At 37.1% G+C, this 24664-nt stretch overlaps 1 protein-coding gene across 1 annotated transcript in view; it reads right to left on the bottom strand.

The window, feature by feature from the left end:
- Positions 1 to 4009: 4009 nt before the first annotated feature.
- The window catches only part of LOC138814233 (vomeronasal type-2 receptor 116-like), a 31536-nt gene continuing 10881 nt past the window's right edge, over positions 4010 to 24664 (bottom strand). Inside the window, exons 3-8 of the mRNA XM_070003245.1 lie at positions 23046 to 23209; positions 11472 to 11760; positions 9598 to 10404; positions 7762 to 7989; positions 7116 to 7239; positions 4010 to 4932 (exon numbers count right to left, since the gene is read on the bottom strand). Of these exons, the coding sequence (XP_069859346.1) occupies positions 4010 to 4932; positions 7116 to 7239; positions 7762 to 7989; positions 9598 to 10404; positions 11472 to 11760; positions 23046 to 23209 (2535 nt within the window). The remainder of the gene's footprint in view (positions 4933 to 7115; positions 7240 to 7761; positions 7990 to 9597; positions 10405 to 11471; positions 11761 to 23045; positions 23210 to 24664) is intronic.

The following is a 24664-nucleotide window of genomic DNA, read 5'->3' as shown; positions in this document are numbered from 1 at the left end:
ATGGGTCAATATACTGTCATGAAGCATTGATACATCCACCACCTTGCTTGTTCCTATTTATGCTTTTCTGAAAACCTTTGCCTGTGCAAATAACCCTTTCTCCCCTATCAAAACCACATGTTTATTTCCTAACACTCAAATATATTGGACATAGAATCCATGCAAAGGTCTCAATAGCCTGATAGCAATGGCCCTGAAGTGCAGTGAAATTATTCTATAGTAGGGTATTCTGTTGAATACATGCTGTGATACACTTGCCTGGAATAACATATGGGATAGAACAGAAATTGCATGTGAGCATAAGCAAAGGACAGAACAATCTAATGATGTGCTGATTCATATAGTACAGCATACTTTTAGTAAGGCAAACAATGAAAGTGTGGATTACAGGAATCACAGAAACTGTCTGTACTTTCTATTCAATACTTTTGAAAAGCTAATGGAGATATGAAAAAATGTGTCTTTGTGGTGAGAATATCAAATTTGCTAATGAGGTTGCCCCTGGTTTTAATTATTTTAGTAGTCAGGGAAATAAATAGAATATTATCACTTATTTTTGTACTCTATCAGTGTCTATTAGTTGTAGAAGTTACATTTGGACAATTCTACATGTATATGCAATTTGCTCTGATCTGATTTAAACTCTCCATGACAGTCTTACCCACTCCTTCCCTTATTAAATGAATTTCAGCAGATTTCAGTTTCCATTTTCATACACATATAGTAAGTACATTGTTTTTGGTTCACTGCCTTCAGCGTCTCCATTCACTGCCCTTGCATCTGTACATAATGTCCAGAACTGGATAGGATGTCAATTACACTCCTGTCCTTCATTTAATGTATAATAACTGTTACAAGGGAGTCACTGTGTATTTCACACCTAATTATTTCTACATATTACACTCTCTTTCCTCATCTCTCCAGCTATCTATTAAACAATAGCTTGCAGCGAGTATAGTTAATTCATCTTCAGCCAAATATGCACTTTGTTATTACACATCTTTTATAATTAGATCATCTCCTCCCCTTCCTCGTAAACGTTTCAAAGACTCCCGTAATTACACAAATGTCTATTTAGTGTATGTGTTCCTTAAGTAAATATATATGTTGTCTTTAGGTCTGGCTTCCACATTTCTGAAAAAGCATGTGAACTTTGTTTTTCTCTTTGGTTTTTTGTTTTTTGTTGATCATGAGGCTTGAACTCTGGGTATGGGCACTGTCCTTGGGCTCTTCAGTTCAAGGCAAGTGCTCTACTGATTGAGCCACAGTGCCACTTCTGGTTTTCTATGGGTTTATGGGAGATAAGAGTCTCAAGGACTTTCCTGCCCTGGCTGGCTTTGAACCGCGATCTTCAGATCTCAGCCTCCTGAATAGCTAGGATTACAGGTGATGCCTGGCTGACCTTTGCCTTTCTAAACCTGGCTTACTTCACTTAACATGATACTCAACAATTTTCTGCCTTACCATACCAAAAAATATTTTGTTCTGATTGTGAATAATATTTTAGAAAGCATTTGAACTGTTTCCATATTTTGTGAATATTTCTGTAGTATACTTGAGTGTGCAATGTGACAACTGTACCTCCACTTACATTCTTTCCAATATACAACTTAGGATGATACAACTGGCTGGCATAGGAGATCTACATTTAGCTCTTTGGGGAAACTCCATACTGATTTCCATAATAGTGGCATGTATTTACATTCCTATAAATAGTGAATAAGGATTTGCTTCCCACTCATTTTAACTAGCATTTTCTGTTATGTGTGTTCTTCATGATAGTCATTCTGAGTGGAGTGAGATAAAATTCAAGGTCATTTTGGTTTGCCTTTGCTTCATGGCCACAGATGTGGAATATTTCTTCATGCATTTATTGGCCCTTTTGATTTCTTATTGAAAAGAATCTTTAAATTTGTTTGCCAAATTGTTAATTGGGTTTTTGATTCTTTAGGAGGTTAGTTTCCCAAACTTCCTATTTATTCAATTTATTCATTGTAGTTTGAATGTACTGTGTAGGCCAACTTTTTAGTTAATACTTTTTAACTTTCCAGTGTGAAGACTTCTAGGTTGATGCAATCCCATCTGTCAAATTTTGTTCTTATTTATTGAACTACTGATGTTTTATTCAAGAAGTTACTATCAAAGGTTCAATTTTCCCTTCATCTTTACTAGTTTTAACACTTATTGTTTGAATTAAGATCTGGAGATGGAAAAAGAATGAAAAGTCACATTGTAGTAATCCTAAGAGAGCTGCCTATAATGTCCAGGAGAAGATGGCATAATTGTGGTCATAAATGGAGAAGTTTTGATACGAATGAGTGGAGATGATGCCCTTGTGGATAGACTTGTTGGGTCTTTGCAGGCATTGGGATCAAGGCAAGCTCCATGTAGCCGTCAGCACCTTTCACTATTCCACAAATGGAAGCTTCTAAGGTAGAAACATTTTTCCTTCCATGTATTGAAGAATTAATAGTATATTAACAGAACTAGAGTTGGCACATTCTTCACATACACTGATATGCAATCGAGTACATGTCTGTCAAGTAATGAGAAGAAACAGGGAATAAATTTATATATGATCTCAATAACACGTGGAGAGAATTGCATTTCCCAGCATCATTCCACTCATAGTTTATAATACTTGCAGAACAAAAGACTGCCTTTTTGACCTAAAGATCCCTGAGAGTTGTAACCAGGCATTCCATAAATGAAATTGACTTGTGGGAATTGAAGAGTCCCTGAAATTTTTTCATTTAGTATAAAATATATTCCACACATTTCTTATATGCTTATGAAAAATGTGCTTTATTTTTAAATAATTTTTAATTATGAAAATACTTTACAGAGGGGTTAGAATTACATAAGCAAGGTAATGAGTACAATTCTTTTTTTAATTTTTTTTTATTGTGAGAACACTGTCCTGAGAAGTTACAATTACATGGGCAAGGTAATGAGTACATTTCTTTTTTTTTAATTTTTATTTTTATTGTGAAAGTACTGTACAGAGGGGTTACAATTACATTGGCAAGATAATGAGTACATTTCTTATCAAGCATTGTAGCCTCCTCCTTTGTTACCCCGTACCATCCCTGCCCTAAATGCCCACCACCTTCCACCCCACACCCCACCAAAGTTATAAATTTTGTTTCTTTACATAAGGTCTTGTACATCTCATTGTTGCAATGGGTCCATCTGTATCTCTATTTAAACAATTTGTTTTTTCCCTTCCCCTCCACAAATCAAATCAAATACCAACATCAAATACAGTGAAAATAGGGGTTATACCGTGGGGGGAGGGACATACAAAGCAACAAAGAAATCATCTTATAAATATGTTAGAAACAAAAGCAAGAAAGAAAAACCATTTGAGTCCTTATTTTGGGGTTCATTTTGCCTAACATTAACTTACCTGACCATTTCTGCTTGTCTCAGACATATAGTAGTTATTTCAAATAAGGGAAAACATGATGGAGGGGATGTGGACAGAAGGGAGCCATACTGCATTGTTGGTGGGAGTGTAAAGTTGTTCAACCACTTTGGAAAGTAGTATGGAGGTTCCTCAAAAGACTCCTCATAGAGCTCCCCTATGACCCAGCAATCTCACTTTTGGGAATTTACCTGAATGATCACAAACAAGAACCATCTGAAAGCTCCAACACAACTATGTTTACTGCAGCATTATTTACCATAGCTAAGATAGGGAACCAACACAGAAGCCCCTCAGTAGATGAAAGGATGAAGAAAATGTGACATATATACACAATGGAATTCTATGCCTCCATCAGAAAGAATGACATTGCCCCATTTGTTAGGAAGTGGAAAGACTTGGAAAAAATTATATTAAGTGAAGAACAGCTATAATTTTGGGCTTTACTACCACTATAGAAATGAGTAAGATTCACATATTCATTGAAATGATTCTCACAATATAAACTAATAAAAGATTAGAAAAGAAGTGTGGCTTTAGTTTAGATCTTCTAGGCATTTGACCAAACCCCTGAGTTTTATTTTAAGAAAGCTCATTTCTCCCAGTATGCATTTTGCCCTTGAAGCTATGGAGAGAATTTCTCTCTGGCCTTAACAAGATGATGTAACACTTGGGGGCAAAAATACAGCCCAGGAACCCTGCACTGGAGGACAAGATGGAGAAGACCTCCACAGCCACCATGACCTTTCCCTTGGCACTGTGGTAGACAGGCAAGAAAGTGACCCAGACACTACAGAACACCAACATGCTGAAGGTCAGGAACTTGGCCTCATTGAATGTGTCAGGCAGGTTTCTGGCTAGGTAAGCTACAGTAAAGCTGGTCAAGGCAAGGAAAACCAGGTATCCCAAGACACAGTAGAAAGCAGTGAGGGAGCCCTTGTTGCACAGAATGATGACATGGCCATGTTCAGAGTGTGCATCTGTGTCAACAAAGGGAGGAGAGGTTCCAAGCCAGAGTCCACAGAGAGTCACCTGGACGAGGGTGCAGATGGGAATGATGAAGTTAGGAGCCCCTGAAACCAGCAGCCATCTCATCCTTTTCCCTGGAGACGTGGCCTTGAAGGCCAGAACCACAGTCACCGTTTTGGCCAACACTGTGGAAACAGCCACAGTGAACACAACTCCAAATGTGATCTGCTGCAGGATACAACTGACAGTATTGGGATGTCCAATAAAGAGCAAGGAACAGAGGAAACAGAAGATGAGGGAGATAAGCAGGATGTAACTGAGAGCCAAGTTGTTGGCTTTAACAATGGGAGTGTCTTGATATTTCACAAAGACCCCAAGAATAAGAGCAGTGCATGTCGACAAGCAAAGGGCCATGCAGACTAGGCCCATGCCCAAGGGTTCATCATGAGCCAAGAAACTTGAAGCTTTTGGAAGGCACTGGGTTCTCTTTTTGTTGGCATACTGATGATCTGGACACTTCATACACTGCTCCATATCTAGTGAGAATGCAGAATTACCATTTGTCTCTTTTCAGCACTTCCTTTTACTCAATGGAAATTAAGAAATCTCTGCTTAGAGGTAAATCAAACATATGAGTTCTTAGTATCATAAAGATACATACTATCAAATAATATAAGAGACTGCTTTTAGTCTCTTTTCCATAACTCCATCATCATTCTCATATTCCCTTTTTTCAGTCTTATTTTCTTATTCACTGCTTCTTAGGTGGGAAATAAATTAATTATATGTTTCTAAAAGTTCATTTATTTATCATAAACTCTAAGCAACATCTGTTACAGTATTCTAATATTCTGGCCAAAAACCTGAAAACACAATTAATTCATGACATTTTCTTTTGTTCTGACTAATTTCCACACATATTAGAAATAAGACATTTTTGTTCATTTTAATGAACTAACAATAATTTTCTGACTTCCTCATCTGTCTGTAATATAAATTTTCAGCAATGTGCACACAAATCTGCAACTGCAATTCAAAATTGTGACTAATATAGCTTGCATTTCACCATGTGTTTGTTTGAAACATTAATAGGAACCCAGTGGTACATTCTTGAATTCATCTTATGAGGCAGTGGGAACAGATAATCAAGGCCCTCTTTAAAGCTCTAAAGTCATGATATGAACAACACTTGTGCCTAATAGTTAAACAAAACTCAGTTTTCTAAGCACTTTCTCTGTAGCAATAACAGTTCTGAGAAGATAAATTAAGGTGTACAGGATTTATGCCTTCTTTGTGCCACAAATGTAAGTTGGAAGATCATGAACATTCTGCATTTAATAAGAATTTATACTTAACCTTAATGGAGAAGTTTCATGGACTCTACACATTCACTGAATACAAAGGAGAATATGCATAGAGTGGCTGAAAAAGGCTCATAACTATATGCATATGATCTATAAAACCATATCTTATGAAATGAACTCCAAAAAATAAAAAAAGAGCTATTGTTTATTTGCCATTGTGGCTGTTTTTGTTTTCTTTTCCTTTTGGATTTTTTAGTCTGAATTTGGAAAAGTAACAGGGGACACAGAAAAGGTTAAAAAAAAAGAGTGAACAAATTGAACAGTGGTACTTACTAGATAATATACAGAAATGAACTGTACAATTTGTCGATGGGGTATGGGATAGAAAAAACTGGGAGGGAGTGCGAGAAGGTGAGGCATGGTTCAAAAAGTGTTGTACTCATTACCTAAGTCACGTATCTGTAACCCCTCTGTAAATCAACTCTACAATAACAATAAAAAATTTTCAAAATCCATTTCTATTTTTTATTATGAAAATACCGTACAGAGGGGTTACAATTACATGGGCAAGGCAATGAATACATTTCTTTTTTTTTGGGGGGGGGTCCGTTCGTGGGGCCTGAGCTCTGGGACTGGGTGTTGTCCCTCAGCTCTTCAGCTCAAGGCTAGCATTCTACCACTTGAGCAACAGCGCCACTTCTGGCTTTTTTCTTTTTGCTTATGTGGTGCTGAGGAATCGAACCCAAGGTCTCTTGCATGCAAGGCAACTGCTCTACCATTGAGCCACCTTCCCAAGCTAAGAGTACATTTCTTATCAAGCATTGTTGCCTCCCCTCCTGTTTCCCCTTCTGATCCCTTCCCATTTCCCATCCCCTCAGTGAGCTGCCCACACAGCCCCACCCCCTGCCAAAGTTGTAAAGTTTGTTTTTCAACATAACATCTTGTACATCTAATTGTTGTAATGGGTCAACCTGTATACCTATTTAAACAATTTGTTTTTTCCCTTCCCGTCCATGAATTATACTAACATCAAATACAATGAAAACAGAAGTTATACCGTGGGGGAGGGACATTTAAAGCAACAAAGAAATCATCTTATAAATATGTTAGAAACAATTGCAAGAAAGAAAAACCATTTGAATCCTTATCTTAGAGTTCATTTTGTCTAACATTAATTTATCAAAACTCATTTCTTGAGATAAATGTGTAAAATGTCCCAGAAAAATTAAATCTGATACATAATTTAAGGCCCACTAGTTGTATTATTTCAAGGAAAAATATCAATTGCTATCATTAAATTATTCAAAGAAGGAAGATTTTGGGTCTCTAATACAAATACAAAACCTTTCCATGGACTTAGATACATTACAGCATACTGGGAAGATAGAGAATTTCATCGTTAATCAGAGACTTACCTGTTCTATTAGAAATCTCATTGTCTAGGCAAGGGGTACAATCAAAGCAACAGACAGCCTTTCCTCCCTGAAATGATTTCCTGAATCCAGGAACACAACTCTCACTGCAAACAGAGTGAGGAGTCTAAGGAAAAGCAAATATTACTTCGTCATTATTCAGAATAATACCTGACATTAAAAAAACCAGTGTTCTTCATAATTTGAATATTAACCATAATTATTTTACATAATTAAAGCCAATCCATTGATTGGATAGTATTTGACATTTTATAACACAATCCCAAAAACTTTTGAGCTATAGCTTTGACCTTCAGCCTATGCCACTACTGAGAATTGTGGAACCTTTAGCAATTGTGGTTTCTAATTGTAAGACATCCATAGCCAACTTCCAGAAACTTCCTTGAGTTCATAGCATAAATTTTCTCCTACTGCTTTGTGAAATATGGAAATATGGAAACAAGAATAAAATACTCTTGAAAAGTTTAACAACATGCTAGGCCCCAGGACCATCATATCTTCCTATTTGTTTTCCAATTGTCAGGAGTTCACAATATTAGATCATTAGAGAGCACAACGGACATAATATCTAGGGGTTCTTTTTGCTTACTATATTGAGTTCTAATCATTTGTGTTCTCTTGAACCCACCTCTGTAGCTCCTATGGCCCACTCTATCATATCTTTAGATATAGACAGTTGATGATCATAAGGAGCATATGGAGAAAACTTCCCAATTTTCACCTTGAGTTCAAGACCTTCTGGAAAATTCCAGATATTTAAAATGTCATACTCTGCCTCTAATTTCCTTTCCTCATCCAAAATCACTTGGTCTCCAGCGAGATTGTAAAATTTGATGTTCTTCAGAAAATGGTGCATCTAAAAGAGATACATTATCCCATGGTGAACAGAATCTAAGCGCTGAAACAGAAATCCTGAATTCAGCCAAGTCTCCAAATCTCTTTAATCCATACTTCATAATTCAATATTAACACACATATCCAATGAAGTTTAACAGAAGAATACTTTAGGAGAATAAAAGAATAGGGGAACAAAATATCATGTTTCTGAATTCTGATTACTACAATGAATTTTTTCAAGAGAAACCACTCCACATAAACAGTCATGAATGAGACAAATCTCAAATGCCTAGGAGTTTGGCAGGACTGAGAATTTTATGAATATCCTAGAATAATAGATGATACTAAAGTGGAATAAATCAGGTCATTTATTTTTGTGCACATTTAATGACATTGTTTTTTTAAAAATTTTTGTCAGTTGTGAGATTTAAACTCAGAGTGCTGTTCCTGAGCTTGTTCGATGAAGGCTACCACTCTACCACTTTGAGCCATAAAGCCACTTCTGGTTTTCTGGTGGTGAATTGGAGATAGGAGTCTCAGAGACACCCTTGTAATCCTAGCTACTCAGAAGGCTGAGATCTGAGGATCACGGTTCAAAGCCAGCCCCTGGAGGAAAGTCTGTGAGACTCTTATCTCCAATAAAACACTAGAAAACCAGAAGCTGTGGCTCAAGCAGTAGAGAGCCAGCCTTGAGCTGAAGAGTGCAGGGACAGCTCCCAAGCCCAAAGTTCAAAACCCACGACTGACAAAAAAATAATCTCAGAGATGTTCCTGCACAGACTGGTTTCCAACAGTGATTCTCACATCTCAACCTCCTGAGTAGCTAGGAGTATAGGCAGGAAACATTGGCACTCTGTTTAGTTAAGTTATTAATGTTTAATATGTGGAATTTATCTATGAATTTTTTACTATTATCTTTATGTATCATAAAAAGGTCTTAAAATTTTACAAGTCAGTTTGTAAGAACAAAGCATTTCAATGCCACCCCTTCATCATTCTTCCTCATCTTCCCCAACATCACCCATCCCTTAAGTTCCTGTCTTAGAAACAACATCATTTGAATAACTGGGTACATAAAGAACAGATCATCCTTTGCATTAAGAAACTTCTAGTGAAAAAGTTGATAGTAAAATTATTAACTGTGAGTTTATTGTGGTAATTTGTAATACAGGAATTGATGGCAGTATAAAACACATTTCCTCTTTGAACTTTTAATCTTTTCTTTAAGAACACATGAACATGTGTTTGTGATGTTAACAGATATTACTATTCCACAATACTGTGAAATATGTGAAAGTTATGTAATCATCTAATCTCAATTTTAAAAAATGTGAGAGAAAGGATGGGTTAGGAATGAAGGGTGACAATGTTGTGAGACACCTTGTATTCATATACAATTTTGTAGAATGGGAATTTCTTTGTACAACTACTTAAGCATAATAATAATAATAATAATAATAATAATAATAATAATAATAAAAAATGTTAAAAAAACAAATGAACAGAGGCCTGGAGTAACCTTAAAAATATTTTAGAAAGTACTTTATGATGGGACTTTGGAAAAAATTTGAACTTGTTCAGATTTACTCTGATTTTGATGTGTCTAATCCAAGAGAGAAGGCATTACCTGTGCAGGAGAAGGCACCATCCATCTCCCATTAACCATTGTTGCTTCTTCTCTTTGATGAAGAAGCATCTCATGAAGAGCATGGGCCACAGCATACACAGCATTGTATGTATTATAACTCTCTTCAGACATGGCCATGTCAAAAATATGCCCAGGCAACCATTCCAATGAAGAATCATCTGGACAGTTCTTCCACATTACACAGTCAGACTCAAAATGGGAGCAGTTAAAAAAGAGAAACCATAGCCTAGCAAGATAAAAGTCTTCTGGGTACTTGGAAGGATTGACTTCCCTGATAAAATCTGTGAATCCAGATATATCTCGATAGTGACGTGAGAACATAAGAGGTACATGGAATGAGCCTGACATGAAATACTTTCTTCTGATGGATAAATCACACTTTGAGTTCAAGAGCCAAACTTTGCTTGTCATTAAATATTGCCCAAGAAATAACATTAAGCTTAGCAGATATTCTTTATTACCATAAATGATAAGTACATTTGCTGATGATTTATTAATCTGGTTCTGAATTGCCATCATATCAAATACTAGTGCCAGACTACTGCCTGGGATCACATGCTCAAAGGCTATACAAATTCTGTTCTTGTACATCTTTTCTCTCAGTTCTGCAAGGATCCATAAACCATTCTCATCTTCTGAGATCAATAGCCCCACCCAGTTCCAGCTGAAATGAAGCAGTAAGGAGACCATGGCAAAGGCTTGTGATGTGTCTTTTGGGGCCATTTGATAGAGAGAAGGAAACTTGCCATGATCACTCAGGACATGATCAAAAGCCCCAAAGGTAAGCTAATGGGAAAGAAAATTGTAGGCTCACATGTAAGAAATTTCCTATACATCACAACCTCAGTCTTGATTTATATATGTCAAAAAAATGAACTTTACAACTTTCACACAGAGGGGTGGGGGAGTGGGGGGGAAATGGGAAGGAATGGTAAGGGGAAACATAAATGGAGGCAACAATGCTTGATAAGAAATGTACTCATTACCTTGCTCATGTAATTGTATCCCCTGGGTACGACATTTTAACAATTTAAAATAAAGTGGAAAAAAAGGAACAGGTTGAATTGAGTGGTAGGATTGGTCCAAGTTTTGGAAGTTTTTTTAAAGATTAGATTGTAAACTATTTTTAAACCATTGTACAAAGATTAGTCAATTCAATATGTCAATTATATCTACAATGCCTATTGATCAGTAACATCATTTCTATTATTCTTTCCATCTGTATAGCAATACAACACATTCCCTTGTTTCTTTGTTTGATTTTTACATATATTCTTCAATATTCTGTCTGTATTTGCCATCATTCCTCTATTTTTCTAACACTCCACCATCCTTTTAACATCATAACACCTCACACATGACATCTTTAATTTCCTAGTTGTAAAGTCCAGAGTAGTTACACCATGGAAATTCACTTCTATGTATATCATAATTTAGTCAGGTTAATCATGTATGAGTGCTTAGGTCTCCTATGCATTTTCATATATCCTTTGTATTATATTTTTAATTTTAAAACCAACTTCCACAAAGGAGAGAAAATGCATCCTTTTTGCTTTAATATGCTTGACTTTATTCACTCAATAACGTCACATGTTTTAGTTATTTCCCACTTTCTGATTGCTTTCTACAAAATTATTCAACAAGCCTAGGCTCATAGTCATCCTTTGGATTTCTCCTACTTCTCCATCCTCTCTTGAACAACGAGAGTCTGGGTAACACAGTATGTTGGAGTACTTAGCTTTTGATATTATAAAATTGGATAGGCTGTTATATTATGTCTTTCCTATCCTTCTCTTATAACATCTCAAAATGGAACCAAAGCAGACATCTTTACACATTCCTCCCTTCTTCACCTGTGGAAATCTGTAGAGTTCCAGCAGTGTTCCAATTTCCCCAGATGTCATTCCTGATGTTCCTGCAAGTACTGCTACAAAATTTCTTTCTGCCATGCAGGTGTAGTTAGGGATCTTCTTGTGGCCAGAAAGCCAAATAAAAGGATTCTCAAAGGCAGACCAACCTTTCAAATCAGCATTATAGATATCAAATCCCAAAGTCATGTTGTGTAAAAAATCGGAGTTCTTATTGATTTCCTCAACAGCAAAAGCCAAGGCCAGGACAAGCTGATAGTACTTGAAAACAAACCTGCACAGGAGACATAAGAAATTCATCAAGAATAATCCAAAACTTTTCTTCAAATCAATGCAATGACGTTGGTGGAGTCAATGTTTATTTCTCTACAAATTAAATATGTTGAAAAGTTACACCTTTTATGAGGTATTAGTAATTTGATGTGCATATAAAATTCCACAGAGCTTGATTTTTCTGTCTTTCATAGTTACCACACCAAAAAAGGATATCATACATTAACCATCTTCTTAAGATACCAAATATTCTTTGCTTTTAATGTTTGGGTAACTAGCACCATCTGTAAGAAAAATGTCTTTTTTATATAGTTTTCTGAAAGATCATTATGATTTAAATAATGTCTCAGTTTAAGATTAACTTTTAGAAGCAGAGCAAGGTGTTATATGAGGTGTTGTATGGTTTTCCTTTCAGACACAGTCTTTCTACATTAGCTACCAGAAAAAAAATAGCGGAAACCTCAGAGGAGATCTTGATTCTGAGGTATGTTAAAAAGCAAATGCAATGCTTTAAAAATGCAGCAGGAAGTGGTTTCCCATGTTATTCTCTCCTCCACTACACTCCAAGAAACTCCTCAGGTAGAGATAAGCCTCCAAACTGGGGGATGGGGAGAAAGTTGTAACAAAATATAGCCGTAGGCTGAAATCACTGCTTCAAGGCCACCATGGTGAAATTCAGTGCTGGGAAATGCCTTGATGATGACTACTTTCTTCACAAAACATGGTGATTGAGATATTGAAAAGGAAAGGTTACTGGGAGTAAAAGAATCAAAGATATCTCCCCTTCTCAGTCCTGGTAGGAAAGACTAGGACACCCTTATCTTCAATTAACCTACAAACACAAAGAAGATGTGGAGATAAGGCTCAAGTGATAAAGTACCAACCTTCAGCAAAAACAAAAACAAAAAAATCTAAGGCCCTGTCTTCAGATTCAGGCACAAATACTAATAGCTCTTATGTGAAAGAGTAAATCAAAAGTAAAAATGTAAGTGTGAAAGCAAGAAAGAATCTATGAAGGATATTAGAAATTGGCAACTATGTCTCTGGACACATCTATAATGCTATTACTCAGAAGACTGAGATTTGAGAATCACAGTTGGAAGCAAGCCCAGGACAGTAAAGCCAAGAGACTCTTATCTTCAGTTAACAACTAAAACTCCCAAGTAGAGCTGATGCTCAATGGTAAGAGCAGTAGCCTTGAGTGTAATCCTAGCCAGTCTGAAGGCTGAGATCTGAAGAGTGCTTTCAAAGCCAGGCTGGGCAGGAAATCCCTGAGCCTCTTTATATACCAAAAAAGGCAGATGTAGAGCTGATGCTCTTGTGGTAGAATGCTAGCTTTGAGACAAAAAGACCCAAGAACAGCACTCAGGCCCCAAGTTTAAGCCCCAGGACCCAAAAAGAAAGAAAGACTGAAGTATTTAAAAAGCAAATATTAGTTCCACAAGTGATCAACAAATGGTTGAGTACAGTAAAATTCTTGTTCAAGGAAATAATACAGAATATAAATTCTTAATATAGATAAAAATACAAATAGCCATGTTTATCCAAATATCCTTGGCATTAATGCCTCACTTGTTTAAGCTTCAGGAGGCTGGGATATCAGGATTAGATTTCAAAGCCAGCCCTAGTAAAAAAGTGCATGAGATTTTTTTTAGGGGGGTCCATTTGTGGGACTTGAACTCTGGGCCAGGGTGCTGTCCTCAGCTCTTTAAGCTAAAGGCTAGCGCTCTACCACTTGAGCCACAGCACCACTTCCAGCTTTTTTCTTTTTGCTTATGTGGAATCGAACCCAGGGCCTCATGCATGCAAGGCAAGCACTCAACCACTGAGCCATCTTCCCAGCCCCGAGATTTTTATCTCCAATTAACTAGCAAACCACTGGTAGTGGAGTTGTGACTCCAATGGTAGAGTACTATCATTGTGCAAACTATCTCAGGGACAGCACCCAAGCTCTGAGTTCAAGTCCCATGACAGACAAAAAAAACTTAGGAAAATCAAAAGTTAATTGAACTCTCCACCATCTCATATTCAACAAAGTTCTGGAAAATACACATAGAAGTTTATCATCTATAAATGAAAAGGAATTCATAAAATATGTGTGCCCCTGTTTCCCTAACAACTTACTTCTCAATAAAATTCACACAAACCAGGATGTTAGGACAGGAGATCTTTACAGTGCTACAGGTCACAATATAAAATATCCACCAAGTGTACTGCATTTAGCAAAGTTATCCTGTAAGAGCAGAGAAATCAAGATATTTCCTGTCAAATAAGGTTAAAGAAATATATATCAAGGGAGGAAGATGGCAGAGGAGAAGCTGGAGCTAAACAAGCTCTTGTATAGAAAGCAATTTTAGTGTTCCAGTGAACAATCCTAGGCTAGAGAATCACACCATGTGTGCCATCATAGTACAGAGAGTTTGGCCAGAGTGGGAAAATACAGGCAAGGAGACATATCTGAGCACTTGTTGGTAGCTGCCAATATGGCAGCAGCAGTGGCTCCGGCAGGGGACATAGACACCATACCAACAGAGAGTCCAGGACAAAAGCACCAGACTGGGCAGGCGAGCGAATTCTACTCAACACCAGCAAGAACTGACAAGGAGCAGATACTTTATCCTGCAGATCGCAGACCAGAGATGGTCCAGGAATCAAGACTCTGGCTTGAGTAGAGCCCTGACATCCTTACTCCTCAGGGAGCTGAGGAGCGAAGAACACCCCTCTCCTACCATCAGAAATCTCCATCTTTGATACTGACAAAGGCCCTGCTGAGCAGCTAGCTCCAACATAGGCCTAGGAGGAAAACAAAAGAATCATTTAGCAGGTCACAGGAACCTGGCCTGATCTGCCAGGCTCAGCTTCACCCAGGAGAAAGTCACCCCGCCCAGGCAGAGAAAGATCTGCCCCCAGAAGAGGGGCTTTCTTCACTGGGTTAACAGAGCCCTCCCTACAGCAGCCTAGACAATCAATTGAAATTCAGTAAACATAACCCCTGAGAATGGCTCCAGGCTGGGCTCTGTGAATGTCTCAGGAGCTAGCTCCTCAAGCAAAAGCTACTGTTTGCTGAAAGGCCTCACCCCTACCCAGAACCTAGCCTCATCACAGCATCTCCAAACTAGAGGAAACAACCATCCCCCTCTTTTGTGATACTCAAAGCAGATCTCCCTCCCACTGAACTAGCACAGGAGGAAGATCACAAAATCCTGAGTAACACAGGGCATTTTTCTGCCTGTTCAAACAAACTGACTGAAGAAACCAATCAAGCCACAGGAAAACCAAACACCACAAGCAGACCAGAGACTCCACTAAGAAACTGGTTAGGGACACGGGAGATACAGGATCTTCCCATTCCCCCCCCCCAAAAAAAAAATCAAAGCACTCTCTTTTCTACCTTTTTAAAAAAAATTTTTAAATTATTTTCTACTATGCTTTTTTTCTCTCATAATTTTTATTTTGTGTGTGTGTGTGTGTGTGTGTGTGTGTGTGTGTGTGTGTGTGTGTGTGTGCATGCTTTTTTTTAAATCTCTTTTGACTTTTTGGTACTTTTTATTATTCTTGTCATTTTTTTCTGTTTCCTACTTTTTTGGGTGTCTTAATTACTGTTCTGCTCATCCTCATCATCCATTATTAGACCGTATCCCCCATTGTGTACATACTTAATCCAGAAATTTATTACTCAATTCACCATCTTTTAGGCTTAACTTCTTTCATAACAGTATTGTCTCTTTATACTTATATAATTTTAAAGTAACCAATTTTAAGAATTTTTAGTTTTTAGGTTTTCATGTTTCCTGTCTATCCCTCTGCTCCATACTTCTTTTCCTTTTTCTTCTCTCATTATCATTTCTTTATATTTACATAATTTTAAAATGTTTCATTTTTAAATTTAAATTTTTGTTTTTCCATTTTTTCTTATTTTTTTAAATCTCTCTCCTATCATTCTGCACAATCCATTTTCCTCTTTGAGATTAGGACTTGGTTAAATTCACTCTTACCTCCACACATCCCTCTAATCCTATTTTTCCCCACATTTCTCCCTAAAACCTAATAATTTCTGGTTTTCCAAATCCTTCTTTGCTATTCTTAGCCCATTAATGCATAGTTGACATTGAATAAATTGTATCTGTTGAACTAGATTGTATCTGCAGCAATTTTGACTGTGCAGCTACAGGATTCTGGTTGATACTTGCCTTAAAGTAGTATTCTAGCACAAAATTGGAGTTACTTTCATACAAATGGCAGAACAAGCCAAAAAAAAAAAAAAAGAAAAATGGAAAGTCCGCAGAACAAGCCGGAAAAAAAAAAAAAAACAAGAAAAATGGCAAGTCCGGGTATCTCAAGTCCCACTCATGATAATCAGGTGACAGAACAGTTCATGAATAATCCAGGGAGAGTTCTCAAAAAGCTCTACAAACACTACTGATAAACATGGTGAATATAGATTGAAAACCTGCAAAGGACTCTGTGAGCATGATAGGGAGTGAGAGGAGGCAAACCAAAGGTTAATACAGGAACCTCGTAAATATGAGGAAGCTACTCAAAGATTAATGCAGGACTGGCGTGAGCAGGTGGAAAACAGTCAAAGAAAAATAAAATAATTGCAAGAGCAGAGTGAGAACAGTCAAAGAGAAAGACAGGAATTGCTTGAACATGAGGAAGCTAATCAAAGGGTAATACAGGAATTGCGAGAAAGGGATGAGAATAGACAAAGATCAATAGAGGCATTCATGGCATCCGTAAACACATACCTGAAAGAATTCATGGAGACCACAAAGGGAATGCTGAATGGAGCCCGACAGAAGGAATAGGAGTCCAAGGAAATCATAACCAATCAACTAAATGATTTGAGAATAAACACTGAACACCAAATTAAGTTAAGAAGTTTATACAAGATCTAAAACAAAGCTCCACAAAGAATTTGAAGTCATCAAAGCCAACCAATTAGAAGGAAAAGAAATAAAAATCAAAGTAGAAAGTCTTGATAATAGGTTAGACCATGCAGAAGATCGAATTTCGGGGATTGAAGACAGCCTAGATATTATAGAGAAAAACCATACAACTATCCAAGACAAATCCAAGGAATATGATAGATCTATTCAATATTTGGAAGATACCATCAGAAGGCCTAATCTGAGGATAATGGGAATAGAGGAGCACCTAGAGACAGAAGTTAGTGGCCTAGGAAATATATTTAACAGGATCCTAGCAGAGAACTTGCCAAACATACAGAAAGATAGGCCTATTCAGATACTAGAAGCTTTTAGAACCCCAAATATACCAGGTCAGAACAGGACATCTCACCATCACATAATCCACACAGGATCAATTCAGTCCAAGGAAAGGATCCTTAAAGCTGTCAAGGAGGAAAGATCAATCATCTGTAAAGGGAAACCAATTAGAATCACCTCAGATTTCTCAGTAGAGACAATTAAAGCAAGAAGAGCCTGGAATGATGTATGCTGTGCCCTAAAGACAAACAACTATCAACTAAGAATACTGTACCCAGCTAAACTCTCTTTCATAACCCAAGATCAAGTAAAATCTTCCATAGCAAAGAAACACTGAAACAATATATCTCCACCAAACCAGTCCTACAAAAGATACTTCAAGATGTCCTACACATAGAAAACCAACAAGACCACAATAAAGGCCAAAAAACTGCACCCAAACTAAGAATCCAAGAACCATAGGAAGAACCCACTTGTCGAAGCCCTTAAGAAGGTGGATATCATAGCAGGAACTCCCAAACATCTGTCAGTTCTTACTCTCAATATTAACGGTCTTTACTCTCCAAGTAAGCAACATAAACTGTCTAGCAAGATCCTTCTATCTGCTGCCTTCAAGAGTCACCCTGCAACTGGCCCTGTGACTCACTGGTAGAGTATTAGCCTCAAGTCTTGAGCTGAGGGACAGTTCCCAGAACCAGAGTTCAAGCCCCACAAACAATAAATAAATAACAACAAAAAAGACCATAAAAACACTGTATTTGATGTTGGTGTAATTTGTGGAAGGGAAGGGTAAAAACAAATTGTTTAAATAGGGATACAGGTGGACCATTGCAACAATGAGACCTACAAGACAGTTATGTCGAAAAACGAACTTTACTACTTTGGCGGGGTGTGTGGGGGGTCACTGGGGAATAGAGGGAAGGGGGGCAGGAGAGACGCGGGTAGGTGGAGATAGGAAGGGATGGTAAGGGGAAACAAAGGAGGAAGCAACAATGCTTGATAAGAAATGTACTCATTTCCTTGCTCATGTAATTGTAAGCCCTCTGTACGTTATTTTCACACACACACACAAAAGAGTAGGAATAGCTAACATATGTCAGACTTAGGTACTTAAGAGCCTAGTGAGGAGTTAAGGAAATGTACATGCCTGCCCTCTAGTGAAAAGAAAATATATTGATACAGCCATTGTGGAAAACTGTGGTGCTTTCTTCAATAGAAATCAGAACTCCTACATGATTCAGTAATGTTAGTTGTAGCTGTTTAGAATCAGTATGGCAAAGGGGCATCTGCACTCCTGGGTTCTCTATATCATCATTGAAAATATCTGAGAAAAAGAAACAACCCAAACATCCATCAGCGGCTATACAGGTTTATATGTATATATTATATATTTTATATGTGTATATTATATATTTGTATACATATAATATAAATGTATATACAAAATATTATATATTTATACACATATATTACAATATGAATATATACACATATGTATATATACATTCACATTATATATTATCTTGTATATAATATATGGAGTAATATATATATACTATGCTTTTTATAAACAATATTATATATAATGTACTATAACAGATATACATATTATGTATGTGTGCATATATATCTTAAACTTTTCCTTAGCACTGCTGTTGTTTGAAGTCAGAGGCTTGCAATTGGTATGCAGCAGCAACACCATGCCAACAATTAACCCAGCCCTTTTGGAGTTTGTGATTTTTTGGGGGGGAGGGGGGTCCGGTCATGAGGCCTGTATTCTGGGCCTGGGCGCTGTCCCTCAGCTCTTCAGCTCAAGTCTAGCGCTCTGCCACTTGAGCCACAGCGCCACTTCCGGCTTTTTTCTTTTTGCTTATGTGGGGCTGAGGAATCCCCAGGGCCTCATGCATACAAGGCAAGCGCTGTACCACTGAGCCACCTTACCAGCCTGAGTTTGTGATTTTTTGAAAGGGAATTTGAATGTATTCCTGAAATGACCTAAACAATCTTCATCCAAATTCCTACCACATTCAGCATAGAAACAAGGAAGACAATCCCATAACTCACACAAAAAAAGAGAATCTCCTATTTTTCAAAGCTTTCCACAGGCAAACAACCAAATGCTGAACTAATGTGTCACTAGCTTCCAATTATACTTGAGAGCCATAATAACATAAAAATTGCACATTCATAAATACAGACACCAAAGAAATAGGAGACCTACAAATACTCCCAATTTAAGTACATTCATCTAATTCATACAGACATTGTCCAGTCCTACATTGCTGGAAGATAACACCCTTAGTAAAGGTGGCACTGTGAAAAATGAGTATCCATATGACAAATGCTTAGGCTAGATCTTACCTTTCAGATTGTACAAAAGGATAAAAGTCAAAATTCATCACAATTCTTAATAGGAAATTTGAGGATTGGAAAATTGCAGATAACATCATAATATAAATACTTCAAGATAGAGTCACAGGAATGCTTGCTGGTAAGATACAAATACTTCATAAAATAATAGAAAAAGTTATGCTCGTGACTGGGCATGGTGGTGGAATCATTTGTTTCACTCACAAGGCAAAGAATCCATCCTCAGCACAGTTTACAAATGTGATTTCATGAAATTGAAGTTTCAGACAGCCTGGCATTGAGATGTACACCTGCAATTATTACAGTTTAAACCCAGCCTGGACAGAAAAGTAATGTGAGACATTACCAGCAGCACAGTGAAAGTGCAGCTATGATTCTATTGGTAAAGCACCAACCTTGAGCAAACATATCAAGAGTACTGGCACCAAAATTTAAAAGAAATTAAAGTTTTAAGGAATCAGTGCAACAAAAGAAATATTTTCATGAGGTGAAAACACAGCCAAATAAATGGCTGAAAACCTATGTTACCTATTCATATGATGGGGCTTTATTAACAAAAATGACACTGAAATTTAAACACCAGGACAACAAAGAATCCTACTATGAAATAGGAACATGAAGTGAAAGACTTTTTTCAAATGAAAAAAGACAAATAGGAAATCAATACAGAAAAGATATCAAACCATTATACCAATCAGCACAATTCAAACCAAAGGTATTCTGAATTGTCTTATCATGTAACTCAGAATGGCTATCATCAAAACATAAAATTACAAATTTTTGTGAAGATATGTAGAAATAAGAAGCAATGAAGATGCCATGGGATATTAAAAATAGAGCTGATATTTGACATAGCTATATCACTTCTAGCTATCTACCCCAACATATCAAGCTCAGGTATCTATATGAATATATGTGTAAACATGGAAGTTATTGTATACAAACTATCCAATTTATGGAATAACTCAGGATGTCCAAGAAGAGATGAATGGATAATATAAGTGTTATATATATGAAGTTGAGATTTCCTCAGCCCCAATGAAGAATGGAATCACAATATTTGCTAGAAAATATATGGGAATGGAGATCATTCTGTTAGACAAAGTAAACAAGTAATGAGTACAAATACCATATTTTGTTTCCTATCGTATTAAATGAGATAAGCCAGACCCAAAGAAACATAGGCTCTACGGTTTCCCTCATTTGTAATAATAAGTCCAGGATAGTCCTGGCAGAGTATCATTATAGTTCAATAGCTATGTACTTATGACCATACAAAATGATGATAATTGAAATTAATTCCAAGACAAGTAAACAACAGGAATTTTTTTAGATGTTGAGTTTGTTGTCACCAATACTGTATGAGTTCTTTCTTCTTATTTTATTTCATTTTTATTTTTCTATTGGTTTATTGTTGTTGTCACTGTATTTGATTTTGGTACTCTGTGTCTTGTATATACATTTATCTGATTTGGGGAAAGGAAGGAGAATAACAAAATGCTGAAACAAGGATGCAGGATGACCCATTTCAACAATGATTCTCACAAGACACTAAGTCAGAAACTTTACAACTTTGGGGGGTGTGGACAAGTGGGGGAGGGAAGAGATAGTGGAAGACAAAGGAGTGGATAATAATGTTCTACAAGAAATATACTCATTACCTTACTCATATGATGGTAACTCTCTGTAAAGCATAGTTACAATAATATTAAAAAAGAAATATCTCAGTAAGAAACATTCTTAAAGAAACTAGCCCAAAGATACCTGTAGAGATAACCAAAATAACTGTAGGATTATTATGCATGTACCAATTTATTTTCTTGGATTTCTCTTTCAAAAAAAAGTCTTCAGAAGTAAAATGTTCTGCAAAGACTGAGAAAAAATAGATAAAAAATGAGTAAATTACAGATATGGGAGGAGAAACAGGATGTTTGATGAGACAATATATGGTTACAAATAATGGGGGTGATGACAATCAAAATACATGACATACAGTATAGAAACAAAGAAAACAGTCAGTTATTGAAAGTACCATATTGTAATAAAAATTGAAAAATATTGCCATAACATCTACTGGTGTGGCATTGAGTTAATATCTTTCTCATAGTGACATCCAATTGCCTTGCTTCATTTATCTGTATCAAGGACTTCATATATGACACATAAAGACCTCTAACTAGTAACAAACATTTATTTGATAAACCTGATCATAGGATAATAAGGCCAGATTTCTCTGATTTCCACAGGAGCCCTTGCATATCTATAAGTAGTTGAGAAACATCCATCAGCTTCAACCTTAAGATTGGATGTGTCTGTATAAGTGCACTAAAAAGACACTCAATATATTTTTTATATTTGTTATATTTTTATTGTAAAGATACTGTACACAGGGGTTACAGTTGCATGGTTAAGGTAATGAGTACATTTACTATCAAACATTGTTACCCCCTCCTTTGTCCCCTACTATCCTCTCCCCACCACCCCATCTCCTCCCCGCCGAAGTTGTAAAGTTCACTTTGAACATATTGTCTTGTACATCTCATTGTTACAATGGGTCTATCTGTATCCTTGTTTCAATATTTTGTTATTTCCTTTCCACTCCCCAAATTAGACCAATATGTATACAAGATGCAGGACACTGGAATCAAATACAGTGAAAACAGCGGTAATAACATGGGGGAAGAACCAAAAATCACAGAGCACATTGTAAGTACATTAAAAACAACAGCAACAAAGATAAAACCTCTGTGGCCCTATTTTAAAGGTATTAAGGGAATGAAAAACAACTGAACATGGAAAAGTAGTGGAACATAAGAAAAACAAGGGTGTGTAGCTCAGCAGCAGAATACCATCCTGGCAAAGGCCCCAAGCACCACAGAAAATAAAAAGCTGCCCATAAGAAAGACAAATATCTAGGGATGGCATGAAGGATAAAGACATTTACAACTATATTCCAAAGCAGTGAAAGAATTCTTGATCCTATCATCTCTGCCTCCAAATGCATCCAGCCATCTGACAGTCTAATCTTCTCATATCAGCACTGGAAAAGAGGTGGGAGCCATTGCTATAGGCAGTGACATTATGTTGCAATAGGAATCAAATTGCCTGCTAGAATTTCTCCTTAGTCATTTATTACTAAGACCCTCCCCTGCAAACCGAAACCTGAGTGTGCACATGGGTGCACAAGGAAAGCAAAACTCTTGTTGAGCTGATATAATTCTCTCACTGAGGGTAGTCCAACTGCTGCCTTGCCCGGCACCACCTGGATCATGCTCTGAATCTGATGTTTACTTATTTAATTATTACACAGTGCTTGGTTTTAAAACAGTAAACTGCATGTCTACAAAGTCATCAAAATATGTCAACTTATATGGACAAAAGAAAACTTCTCAGACCAATGGCCTGTGGGCAAGGAAATGTGTCTGCCTTCTCTCACTGCCTCAGGTTGTTTGTAATAACATCACTTTATCCTTTGCAGAGACAGCTGTGATGCAGGAGATACAGTGATTATGGAATAAAGTGGAGAGCTTATGACCTTGGAAAGGAGAAACTACATGGAAAGAAAGCAGAGTCCTCTCTTTGGGGAAGAGGATACAGAAGCATGATTGTGAGCCCCAGAGTTTCCTCAAACATTCCCAACCTAAGAACAAAAGATTAAGTGGAACTAAAACTATGAGGTATTACTTACTGTTTCTTTGCTTCATCAAGGGAAGAATCACTGTTACTGTGATCTGTTTCCAAAGTGTAGAGAGGGAAGAACCCAGCAATCATCACATCTCCATCCATGTGTGCCCTGCGCTTCATTCTAGAAAAGCAGGCAGTGCCTTCTAAGGAGCTGACAAGGAGTGGAAGCTGGAGCAGAAGGAGTGTGGAAATCAAAGGAAACATCATTGAAGCATTTGCCATGCTGGAATTCTGGCTGGAAGTGAAGCCCATGGAATCAGGAGGAGATATATAGCTTTTATTTGTGTCTATGTGTATATGTGCCTTTTTGTTAGCAGGGATGTCTACTCAGCTGTCATTGCAACCTTCAGCATTTCCCAGTAGGAATTTGGAGAACTCTCAGCCCTGAGGTTCTGCATCTGAGGTCCAGCAACCAGGAAATAAACACAAGTTGGAAAACATGTTTTCCAGTTGTCCTCTCCACTCCAGGTGCTATGATTTCATCCAAGACCACCGAGACGCCTGGGATAAAGTTTTCTCATTAGATTTGGTCACAAGCCTGGAGTAGCAAATGATTTGTATGAAATCTATTAGATATGATGCAACTGGAAAGCATCAACAGATGCCATGTCACATGAAAGGTGAGATGTTTCACAAAGGTTCATGCCAAGGAGATATCAACCCAGCTGTTTAGGGCATCACACTCAGAAGACATCTCACACACCCAATTTCCAAAACAGCCACAGAACACTGCTGATTGACCCAGGCCCATTTCAATAAGAATCCCACGCAGAAGTCTCCACAAATGCATTAATCTGTGATTGCCTGGAGAATGAATGATCGTGTTGAATTTAGTAATGGCCCATGGTCAGTGCAGAAATTGAGCTGCAGAATTTTATCCTGAACTTTGACCTTCATAATTGGCAATATCACTGGACTTGCTGAGTACATGGATCAATATACTGCCATGAAACTTTGACATACCCACCATCTTGGGTGTTTTATTTATGCTTTTCTGAGAAGTTCAACAAACTCTTACTCCCCTAAAAACCATATATACTATACTTCCTACCACCCAAATATATTAGACAGAATCTAAGCAAAGCTCTCAAAAGCACTTTAGCAATGGCTCTAAAGTGCAATAAATTTATTCTATTCCAGGCTATTCTGTTGAACGTATTCCTGTATACAATTGTCTGTAATCCTAACATATAGGGCAGAACAGAAATTGCATGTGAACATAAATTAAGGTCAGAATAATGTCATGGTTTGTTGATGTTGACTTATGTTTTCTGCAATGGACCACATTCGTTCAACAACCACTTTTAGGGCAAACTATGGAAATGTAGTTTATGGGATTCACAGAAACTTTCCAAACTTTCTATTCAATTCTTTTGAAAAATTAATGGGGATCTGAGCAAACTTGTCACTCTAGTGAGAATACCCAATTTGCTAATGAGGTTGTTCCTGGTCTTGATCATCTTAATATTTGTGACAATAAATAGAATTTTAACACTTAGTTTAATACTCTTTAGTAATATCTACTCATTGTAGAAGTTTTCATTTGGACATTTCTACACTACATGCAATTTGCTCTGATGAGATTCAAACCCTCCATGATACTGTCATCCACTTCTTCTCATA

This window comes from Dipodomys merriami, unplaced genomic scaffold (genome assembly GCF_024711535.1).
Source record: "Dipodomys merriami isolate MVZ:Mamm:240054 unplaced genomic scaffold, mDipMer1.0.p SCAF_6, whole genome shotgun sequence".
Taxonomy (NCBI): Eukaryota; Metazoa; Chordata; class Mammalia; order Rodentia; family Heteromyidae; genus Dipodomys; species Dipodomys merriami.
This window is presented reverse-complemented; position numbering and strand designations above follow the sequence as displayed.